Source organism: Tupaia chinensis, unplaced genomic scaffold (genome assembly GCF_000334495.1).
Source record: "Tupaia chinensis unplaced genomic scaffold, TupChi_1.0 Scaffold146907_1, whole genome shotgun sequence".
NCBI lineage: Eukaryota > Metazoa > Chordata > Mammalia > Scandentia > Tupaiidae > Tupaia > Tupaia belangeri.
This window is the reverse complement of record NW_006206760.1, coordinates 1,385,140-1,396,519: the sequence shown is the minus strand read 5'-3', so window position 1 is coordinate 1,396,519 and position 11,380 is coordinate 1,385,140. Positions and strand designations below refer to the sequence as shown.

General features: G+C 49.2%; 1 protein-coding gene across 6 annotated transcripts in view; it reads left to right on the top strand.

Annotated features, from left to right (window-relative positions):
* The window catches only part of RHOH (ras homolog family member H), a 42,460-nt gene extending 31,990 nt beyond the window's left edge, over positions 1-10,470 (top strand). For 3 of the 6 annotated variants that reach the window (XM_027768583.1, XM_027768581.1, XM_014584440.2), the window contains one exon: positions 8,301-10,470. In XM_027768583.1, coding sequence (XP_027624384.1) covers positions 8,504-9,079 — 576 coding nt within the window. In that variant the 5' untranslated portion in view covers positions 8,301-8,503 and the 3' untranslated portion in view covers positions 9,080-10,470. Of the gene's footprint in view, positions 1-5,766; positions 5,837-7,637; positions 8,156-8,186; positions 8,210-8,300 lie in introns of those variants that run through there. The other 3 variants (XM_027768582.1, XM_027768585.1, XM_027768584.1) reach the window with 3 other exon arrangements.
* The last annotated feature ends 910 nt before the right edge of the window (positions 10,471-11,380 follow it).

Sequence of the window (11,380 nt, the reverse complement as noted above, 5' to 3'; positions counted from 1 at the left end):
AAGAGTGTAAAAGAGAGAGAAGCGCGCTCCAGAGTCTGGCCATGGCGTGACTGTCTTCCTTCAGTCCTCCAGCCTGATCCTGGCGCTCGAGTGTGTCTGGCGTGGTTCAGGCTGACGGGCCAAGGATTCAAACCGTGGTCGCCTTGTGGGAGCCTGGCTCCCTTGAGCAACACGTGACCGCAGTAGCCCAGAGCCAGCCTTTCAATGTCTAATTTTACACACGAGAAAAGTGAGGTCTGGGTGGTCACGTAGTTGGTGGCGGGGCCCAGATCCCAGGCCGCCTCAGCCCAGGCCTCTGCAAGCCGCAGCGGCCTCTACCTGCAATAGACTCTTAACCGCGCCGACCCTCCAGTATATTTAGTATTTTGTTTATATCTTCAGATTTAGCCCTGTCAGAGGAGGAATTGCTTAATCCTCTACTAAAGGAATTGAGAAAGAACCAGACATCTCAAAATCCATGGAGGCAAAAGCTTCATGGAGGCACCAGCAGTTAGCGTAATGGCTATGTCACTGGACTCCCATGTAGTCAACAGCGGTTCGCGTCCCGGACCTGGTGGCTTAAACTCACGCTGGGCACATGTGCGTGTGTGCCCAAGATCCCGAGAGGAGAATGTGACGTGGCCATCCCCCCTGGGTGGTGATTTCTCGCTTTCTATCTCTTTGTCTCTCTCAGTCTGGTGAGCGCACATGCCCGATGGCAAAAAGAAAAAAAAAAAAAAACTTCATAGAGGGCCCGTGAGTGGCATGGTGGTTAGGCAGCTGGGTCCCATATGGCCAACTGCCATGTAAGTCCCGGACCTGGTGTCTTAAAAATCATGCTGGCTGCATGTGGATGATTGCCTAAAATCCTGAAAGGAGAAATGGGGGAGAAGGGATTGCACGTGACCATGGCCCATGGGGGATGCTTTCTCACTTTCCCTCTCTTCCTCTCTGTCTCTCATGAGTGAACATGCTCTCTGGCAAATTTTAAAGTTTCAAGCTATATTAAAGTAAGAAAGAGGGACCAGCAGTGGCGTAATGGCTATGCCACTGGACTCCCACGTAGTCGATTGTGGTTCGAGTCCTGGACCCGGTGGCTTAAAACTCACACCGGGCGCGTGTGCGTGTGTGCCCAAGATCCCGAGAGGAGAATGGAGGAGAAGGGATTACGGCATGGCCATCCGCCCTGGGGGGTGATTTCTCACTTTCTGTCTCTCTGTCTCTTTCTCTCTTTCTGGTGAGTGCACATGCCCTATAGCAAAAACCTCTCCAAAAAAAGAAAAAAAACAAAACCCTCGCTGGCATCCTGTAGCCCTGGCTGTGCACCTGGCCCGCAGTTACACTGTTGATCAGCAAGGGAGATGGACACCCAGCCCTGCTCCCACCCCTGGGCTCTTCACCAACAAGCGAACATCATCAAACAGCAGCGATTGGTCATACGCACTGAAACTAACGCTGAATCACCCCTGGCCAGCTTCGGTGACACAGCAGTAATGCGATGCTCTGGGACACCAAGACCACATGGGAAGGTCTCTTATTCACGCCCTGAAGTCTCCCTGTGACAACTGCATGCGCACGCCTGTTACCTGGCTGGCCAAGGTCGGGCTTGATCACAGTGTGAAAACTCTGTAGGGGCTGCTTGTCTCTGTCATCTCTTTCTCCCCCTCTTTCTCTCTCTCTGTGTCTCCCTCTCTCCTGGAAGAAATAAGGAAATTAAAAAAAAAAAAAACTTAAAACAAAAACAAACTTACATGACTGGACTCCCACTTGGCCAACCATGGTTCGAGTCCCAGACCCGGAGGCTTGAAACTCATGCCAGGTGTGAGTGCGTGCGTGCCCAAGATCCCAAGAGGAGAATGGAGGAGAAGGGATTGCGGCGTGGCCATCCCCCCTGGGGGGTGATTTCTCACTTTCTGTCTCTCTGTCTCTCTCCTGTCTCTCTGGTGAGCACACACACCCCGTAGCAAAAATCTTTCTCTACAAAGCAAACAACAACAACAACAAAATCCCCCTGAATCATCTTACTCCTTTTAATGCTTTTGACTTAACTATTTGGAACAAAATATTGCGATCTACTTTATGGCTATCTAACTTATCTTATTATGTAATTTACATATTTATAAGTTAAGGATTGACCCTCATTCTAGAGGATGTTGAAAAGTCTCATGCTTGCCCCGAAAGAGAGAGAGGATCCATCTGAAAGCACGTCATTTAGAAAGGGAACAGCCGTTTGATGGATTTCTTATTTTTATTTTTAAACAAGTCTGAGACGGAAGCTTGATGTGCTTCGTGATTCACTTTTTCCTGGGAAGCTGTTGCGATTGCTATTAGAGTCAGTCCGCTTTATTGATTGATTTCTTCATTTAGTTCGTGTCTGCCATAGGGCACATGTGCTCGCCTGAGAAAGACAGAGGGCGACAGAGAAAGAGGGAACGTGAGAAATCACCCCCAGGAATGGCCACGCCACAATCCCTTCTCCGCCAGTCTCCTCCTGGGATTTTGGGGTACTCATGTACCCGGTGTGATTTTCAAGCTACCAGGTCTGGGACTCGAACCGTGGTCAGCCACATGGAAGTCCAGTGCCCTAACCAACACACCACCTGTTGGCCCTGAGTATTTTTTCACGTTAAAGCTGGGCGTTACCTTTTGAGTACAAAGTCACCAATTAAGTACACAAGAAGATCTTTCTCTAGAAACAAAGGCAAAACCAGTTGCTTCTGTCTGCATAATTTGTAAAAGCTACCTCGCTGTTGATATGGGCTTTTTGCTGACGATATTAAGGAGACAAAACATGGGATCTAAAATGCAGGCCTAATAGGTATTTGAAAACACCTGGCGTTGATGGGGTTTGTGCTGACTCAGGCAGTTCGGTTTCTGGGCCTCCAGGCAGCCCCCCGACAGCTAAACCACTTCTCTGCAGCCCTCGGTTTCATCTTGGGGGGAAATGAGTGGGTGGACTCAGTGACCTTTCGGGCACCTCGTCATGCTGTTTCCACAGCCGGGCACATGCATGCTGCTCTCCATTCTGTTTGGGGTTGCTCGGGGCTGGGGGAGCATCAGGAATGCGGGGACTTCCCAGACTACCTGGGCACCATACCTATATTTAAAAACTATGTGCAACACATTTAAGAAAGGCTTCATATCCTTAACCTCTAAGAAGATGGTAAAAGTCATTAAGTAATGATGACAACCTTGCCAGAAAAGTAGATAAAACAGATGTTTATGGAAAAAAAAAATGTGGTTAAAAAAAGATGAGATTAGTTCCTTTTTACCAGTTGTAAATGAAATGGAAATAAAAATAAGATCACAAACGTAATCGACGATATTTTTTTTTTTTTTAAGAGAGATTTTTGCTATAGGGTGCAAGCGCTTACCAGAAAGACAGATTTAGACAGAGAGAGAGAAATAACACCCCGGGGGGATGACCATGCTGCAATGCCCTCTCCTCCATTCTCCTCTCAAAATCTTGGGCACGCACGCACACGTGTCTGAAATGTTTTGAGCCTCTGGTCTGGGACTTGAACTGCGGTTCACTAGGTGGGAGTCCAGGAATATAAGCATTACACCACCTGCTGGTCCCTACTTGGCAAATAGTACACGCAGTGATCGCTGATTGTTGATAGTGTGATGAAGTGATCATGTCACATGCCATTTATGATAGACAAGTTGGTCTAATTGCTTAATCTCTTTTTTTTTTGTTCCAGTAATTGCACACGTACCTATTTATCCTAAAGAAATAATTATAGTTTTACAAACTTACATTTGAAACATTCATGCAATGTTACTGTCGTTAAAATTAGGAACAATTAAAATATTGAACAGCAGATAGGTGGTGAAATAAACCAGGGTCATATAACGAGAATTTATGCAGTCATTAAAATTCTGTGGAAGAATCTTGATATAGCAAACATTTATAATTGAATAGTAAATTAAAAAGCAAGTTTCCAAACTGTATATAAAGTATGGTATTTGTTTTGAAAGAAGAAAATCTACTGAAAAAAAGAATAGGAAAAGATATTGTAATATTTTATCGCTTTTGGTTCTATGTAATGATTGGGTTTTACCTTCTCCTTTAGATCATTTCGTGCTTTCAAAATGTTCTACAATGTGTGTTACTTTTGTAATCAGAAAATAGGGGTATGTAAAAATGGCTCAGAGAGGGACCAGCAAATGGGATAATGGTTATGTTGCTGAACTCTCAAGTAGTTGACCACAGTTCAAGTCCCGGGCCCGGTGGCTTAAAACTCACACCAGGTGCATTTGTGTGTGTGTCAAAGATCCCAAGAGGAGAATGGGAAAAAAAAGGATTGCTACGTGGCCATCCCTGGGAGAGTGGTGGTGGGGGATAGGCTGATTTTTTGCTTTTTGTCTCTCTGTCTCTGTCTCTCCGGTGAATGCATGCACTCTATAGCAAAAATCTCTCTAGAAAGAAAGAAAAAAAGGCCCAGAGAAAATGCGGAGAGCTACCCAGAATGGCGAGAGTGCCTTCAGTCTGACTGGCCCTGGATGAGAGGGGGGCTGCCGCTTGCCACGTGGTTCTGATGTGTGCGTCGGGTGCTGGTGGTGGTCCCGAGGTGGGGAGCTGGTTTTCTCAGTCACAGATGGTGCTTCAGAGCTGGAGGTCCTGGGCCTTGACACCTTCAGAAGACTTCATAGCGTCCCAGGAAGTGCAAATCAGACACGAAGCTGCTTTAAGGAGGGGAAAACCCTGGAGAAACACTCTCTACTCCCTGTTTTTTTTTTTTTGGAGAGATTTTCACTATAGGGCGCATGCGCTCGCCAGACAGACAGAGAGAGACTTAGAGACAGAAAGCGAGAAATCACCCCCCACGGGGGATGGTCACGCCGCAATCCCTTCTCCTCCATTCTCCTCTCGGGACCTTGGGCATGCACGCACATGCGCCCGGCGTGTCTACTCCCTGTTTTTCAGACCAGAAGACCCCAGGACAGAGGGCCTCCCGTGCTCAGAGCTACTTTGATTTGTGATCTGGTTTTGTGTGTGTAACATTTTCACTCTTGACTTTCTTTTCTCCCCTTTTAAAGTTATTTTCATTATGACTTTTTGCTCTTTGGCAAAGAGCTGATCCTGCAGAATTACGGAGCGGAGGGCCGAGCGAGCTGGTGAACACCCTGCTGCCGGTTAGGCGGTTATGAGCTCAGAGTCCCTGACTGGCACTGGGCCGGGCTGCTTGCAATGGTGGCCTCTCCTTCCCACGTGGTGCACGTCTGAGTTCCAGGTAGAGCCGCACTGGGAGAACCAAGCTGTCTTTGATGACTTCTCTGGGGCTGCTCTGCGGGGCTGTGGCTTCTCCTCCTCCGTACCCCTCCACCAGGGGGCGGCTCTACGCCTGCCCGCGTGTCTCTCTCCATTTGCCACTTGGTAGTTGAGGCCCCCACACCTTTCCTCTAATACTTGGGAAAGCTACGATGGCATAACATGTACTTTTTTTAAAAAAAGAATGATTGATTTATTTCATTCCACCCCCCCGGGGGGGATGGCCACGCTGCAGTCCCTTCTCCTCCATTTTCCTCTCGGGATCTTGGACACGCACACACATGCGCCCAGCGTGACTTTAAGTCACTGGGTCTAGGGCTCAAACCGCGGTCGACTACATGGGAGTCTAGCGACATAGCCATTATGCTAACTGCTGGTCCCAATGCCTGTGTTCTTAACCATCGTGCTTCGTTGAGTTCCTTTTGCAGATACTTGGCTGTAGGTCAGTTTATTAGGAAGTTTTAGTTAAGCAGCCAAGAGGCCTGATGTGTACACATTTCTCCTAATTCCAGTCCGGCACTGAGATAAAAATAAAACAAAACAGAAGAACTTACAAGTGTCTTCAGAGGTCTTGAATCCAGAGTAAGTCACAAACGCATATATTTTAAGCTGTCCTCAAGTCTAAGAAATGGAAGTCCAAGGTCCTGCAGAGTCCTCAGGGAGTCTTTCCATGAAGGTCTGGTGACAGACAGTTGTCTAGGACCCCTGTGCATGACAGTGACTCATCCTCAGAAAGAATCCAACCATACCTTCGCCACTGCAGTTCCTTTGCTGTGGACATTCAATATTTGGGTTATTTATTTATTTATTTTTTGGGAGAGGTTTTTGCTATAGGATGAGTGTGCTCACCAGGCAGACAGAGAGAGACAGAGAGACAGAAAGTGAGAAATCACCCCCCAGGGGGGATGGCCACGCCACAATCCCTTCTCCTCCATTCTCCTCTCGGGATCTTGGGCATGCACGCACACATGCCTGGTGTGAGTTTTGAGCCACCGGGTCCAGGACTTGAACTGCAGTTGACTACATGGGAGTCTAGCGACATAGCCATTACACTAACTGCTGGTCCCAATATTCGGTATTTTTAATAAACGATACTGTAAATAGGTAACACGATGAATCCCGAGAGACACCTCCCCCCCCCGCCCCTTGCATGCCAGGTTCTTTATGAACTAGGCTGTCCACGCTCTGAATCCTTATAATAATCACATGAAAAAGTGCTCGCTCTCAGTTTTATACGGAAACCAAGACTCAGAGAGGTTAAGTAACTAGGCCGATCTACCCCAGCTTATGTGTGTTTGCAAAAATGGAATCTGAAAATCCTGTGAATGATTTATTTGACCACTCATTTACAAAGCCTCTTATTTATGTAATCAGAGACAGACTGTCAGTTGATGGGGACCAAAATGTCTTGGGAGGGAACATCAAGCTTTAGAGGAGTGATTTTTGAAAATGAATTCATGAAGCAGACATACTACTTGGCAGATGACGGCATGTCAGGAAGATCTCCAATGGGGAAGTTATAAGCCCAGATTGCATTAGTCACCTTCTTCCTGAGTGGGCCTGTAGGGCAGCGGTAGCGTGCTGCTCAAGAGAAGCTTGGTCTTTCAGGGCAACAGAGGTTCTAATCCCCGGCCAGGCCAGCCAGAAACGTTCGCACGAGTGTCCAAGAGAGTGATCGCAGTGTGACCAGACCCTATGGTGGATGCCTCTCTCTTGCACACCCATGTGATCTATCTTGAATAAAGAGAAAACAAAGAGAAAACCTCCCCACCTGCAGCTGGGCTGGCCCTGCGGTAACGCGCTGGAGTAGCCAGACAGTCTGCAAGGCTGAGGTCACCGGCTGGAGCTCTCTCACTGGCAGCCCACAAGCTGTTCTCAGGAAATTCAGTGTCTGCGATTTTTGTGCATTCTCATGTAAGTGACAGGGACTACATACAGTTGCTTTCAAGTTATTGTGTTTAACCAGGAGCCCAGTATGGTTCTTGATGTACAGGTAACCATCCAGAAATGTGAAGAGAAAAGTGATTGGTTTCTGGGACCAACAGTTAGTGTAATGGCTATGTTGCTGGACTCCCACGTAGTCGACCGCAGTTCGCGACCCGGACCCGGTGGCTTGAAATTCACGCTGGGCACATGAGCGTGCGTGCCCAAGATCACGAGAGGAGAATGGAGGAGAAGGGATTGCAGCGTGGCCATCCCCCCTGGGGGTTGATTTCTCGCTTTCTGTCTCTCTGTCTCTGTCTGTCTGGTGAGCGCACGCACCCTATAGCAAAAACCTCTAAAAAAAAAAAAGCAATTGGTTTCTCACGCTGTCTCTGAGACTTGGTCCCTTGCGGCCATGTAGCTGAGGCTCAGAGTTCAAGCCTAAGAGGGCTCAAAGCCCTGGTGTTGTGTAGGGGATGGAGCCTGATTTCAGAGGCAGAGAATGGTCCGTCACAGTGCTAGCTGGTTTTTTGAAAAACCTCAAGGGAAAAAACCACAGCAAGTTTTGGGAGGTCTGGTGATTTCTTGTCTCCTACTTCAGCACGAACCCACAAAAAGCAGGGTCCGGGTGATTGGTTGAACATGAAGGGGGCTGCTCGTCGTGTCTGGGCATTGCGTCTGTCTGTCTCTCTCGCAGTTCCCCAGGGGGCTGGACTCCATCAGAAACTGAGGCCGCAGTGCCTGGGGCTGCCTTTTGCACTTCTTAGAGCAGAAGCCAGAGAGACCTGTTTGAAAACGTCTCATTCACACACCCGGGTGCATTGAGGTCTTTTTCATGTCGCCATCAGAGCCGTTGCTTCTGTTCCTGTCACCAGGCTGATGGTAGAGATAAAACCAGCTTCTGTTTCTTGACCAGAAGGCACTGTGGGGCGTGTGCTGGGGAGGACAGGATCTGGGCTTTCCTTGCAAGAAGCTCAGGTGAGCTTGCGCAGGTGGGGTTGGAGGGCGACGCTGAGAAGGAGCCCACCTTTAGTGAGCTTGCTAAGAAACTATCATTAAAAATTAAATTAAATTTAATTGAAAAAGCAAGAAAGATAGACTTCATTTCCTCTTTCTCTTCCAGCTGAAGACGCGGCTTTGGAAGTTTCCACGGAAGACAGTGCACCTGCCTGGATAAGCCAGAAGTGACGTTCCCACGTTGCTGTCTCCAGGGTCCTGAGAACACACACCGGCCTGGGGTCCCTGTCCCCGCTGCATGGCGTTGGTCGCCGCCCACTGAGGGCTCTTCCCTGCAGACTCTGGACTGTCGGCAGGACGGGGCGGAAGATGCTGAGTTCCATCAAGTGCGTGCTGGTGGGCGACTCCGCGGTGGGGAAGACCTCCCTGCTGGTGCGCTTCACCTCGGAGACCTTTCCTGAGGCCTACAAGCCCACGGTGTACGAGAACACGGGTGTGGACGTCTTCATGGACGGCATCCAGATCAGCCTGGGCCTCTGGGACACGGCGGGCAACGACGCCTTCAGGAGCATCCGGCCCCTGTCGTACCAGCAGGCCGACGTGGTGCTGATGTGCTACTCGGTGGCCAACCACAACTCCTTCCTGAACCTGAAGAACAAGTGGATCGGTGAGATCCGGAGCAACCTGCCCTGCACCCCGGTGCTGGTGGTGGCCACCCAGACTGACCAGCGGGAGGTGGGGCCCCACAGGGCCTCCTGCATCAATGCCATCGAAGGGAAGAGACTGGCCCAGGACGTCAGGGCCAAGGGCTACCTGGAGTGCTCGGCCCTTAGCAACCGGGGCGTCCAGCAGGTGTTCGAGTGCGCGGTGCGGACTGCTGTCAACCAGGCCCGCAGACGGAACAGGAGGCGGCTGTTCTCCATCAATGAGTGTAAGATCTTCTAGACCCCGAGAGACTTCACCCACCCACCGCTCAGGTCCTCCCCCCAGAGACTGCTGGGGTGAGGGAGGGCAGGCCGGCCGGGAAGCTCGGAGCGCTTTCTGGGCACCCCCTGAGCCATTTCCTTTTGGATACAGTTATCCACGACACTTGGCCGTAGAGGTTTGTACTGAGTGCTACAAAGGAGTTCCTGCCCAGTCCCAAGGGCAGACCCCTTGGGAAGCTCTGTTGACTATTCCACCCTGGATGACAAAACTCAAACGTCCATGACATTGGACAATGAAGCGAGTGTGCCAACGCCTTTCGTATTTAAAGACGCTTTTTATTTAAATAGTAACAAAATGTCTAGCTCTTGTGTATACTTAATTTTTGCACCCGAAAAGTCTTTTCCCACGAACTCGAAAACGCAAACAGCTATGTGCATGGAAGAACTCAGCCCTGTTTAAAGTGTTGGTATTTTTGTCCCAAGTAGTCATTTTATTGAAACCACTGGCCTGCCGGGGTTTAGTAGGTAATCCGGTTCGGAAATATCCACGAAGACCCTTGCCATTCATGTTGCGCCTGTTACTCAGCGTTGTATTTAAAACGCAATTTTATAACATGAGGTGCTTCGAAACCGCCTGATGATTTTGAACAGTTGGCGCTGTATTTCTCTGTAACTAAAAACAAAAGCGTTTACTAGAACAGCCAGTGGTGTGGTAGTTAAGCTACCTAGATCCCACATGGCTGACCGAGTGGTTCGAATCCTGGATCCAAAGATTTGGAAAACCTACTGGGCATGGGTGCCCAGAATCCTGAGAGGAGAAGCGATGGCAGCATGGTTGCCCCCTGCTCCAAGGGTGCTTTCTCACTGTCCCTTTCTCTTACTCTGTGTCTCTCTGGTGAGTGCATGTGCCCTATAGTAAAGTGAATAAAAGAGCATTTATTTATAATATTTCCTTTTGCTCACCTCGAGTTATGATCTGATTTACCTTCCACTCAAAGAACTCTAAGTTTCCCTATCTCACGCACCAAGACAGAAGGAAGGAGGGCCAGCCTGCCCCAGGTCACAGCAGCAGGACGTGGAACAGGTGAGCAGTCCCACCTGGCCCCAGGAGCTGCAGCTGGCCTGCTAGTCCGGACACAGTGGGGCTCTCTGGCTGCAGGTCTTGCAAGAGAGAGGGGGACCCCACGTTCTGTGGGATGGTGAACAAATCCCATCCACGCTCTAACCTGAGCTGGCCTGGCAACGCGACTTAGTAGTTTTCTGGAGTACTTGGTAATCGGAGTACTTGGTAAGGTGTTTACCTACCCGGGGGATGTTCAGAAAGGTCATAGAAAAATGCATATTATGAAAAAAATCTATGCCTGGCTTCAAAGTTCTTTTGTGCCAAAATAAACTCATACTTTAATTGCATTTCTCGGCAAGCTTTTTGAAGTCTCCTTGTTTAATGCGTGCCTAAGGGGAAAAATGTAGAGGTTTTATTATTTCATGAGGATGAAGCACCCGAATGAAAAAAAAAATTCCAGATTTGGTAAACAGAAATGTTTACCAAATTGTTCAGATAATTAAAACTGTTAGGAGAAATACTGAATAAATAGGGCCACACATGTACATGTGCACGCCCAAACCCCATTCAACCTAATAGCTTAAAAGCCACAGTGCTGGGACCAGCAGTTGGCATAATGGATATGCTGCTGGATTTCCATGTAGTCAACCGTGGTTCGAGTCCCAGACCTGGTGGATTAAACTCACGCCGGGCACGTGTGCGTACGTGCCCAAGAACCCAAGAGGAGAATGGAGGAGAAGGGATTGTGGTGTGGCCATCCTCCCCGGGGGGTGATTTCTCGCTTTCTGTCTCTCTGCCTCTCTCTGTCTTTCTGGCAAGTGCACCTGCTCTATAGCAAAAACCTCTCCAATAAATAAATAAATAAATAAATAAGCCAAGGTGCTTGAGGAAGAACTGCGAAGTCCGGACCCCGACCTGGGTATTTACTGCCCTGATGGAAGTAGAGCACTCTTACGCGCATTCGTGAAGGGACGTGACTCAAGGTGGGGCACGGCCAGTACACACATAAAGGCAGGCAGCTGGCATAAATGACTGTGACCAGAACGATGGTGACAAAACCAGGCCAGCTGCTCGGTTCCCACGCTGCTTTCTCCTCCTCGTGCTCCTTTACCCACATCTGGTTACAGGCCTGGGTCCTGCGTCTTTGTCTACGGTGGGAGGCCTGCCTCGCTGCCCAGGGCCGATACCTCTGCCCCCACCCAGGCAGCTCAGCCTTCTGGTCCTGTGGCTTGTCCTCGCCTTGGTCACCTCGTACTG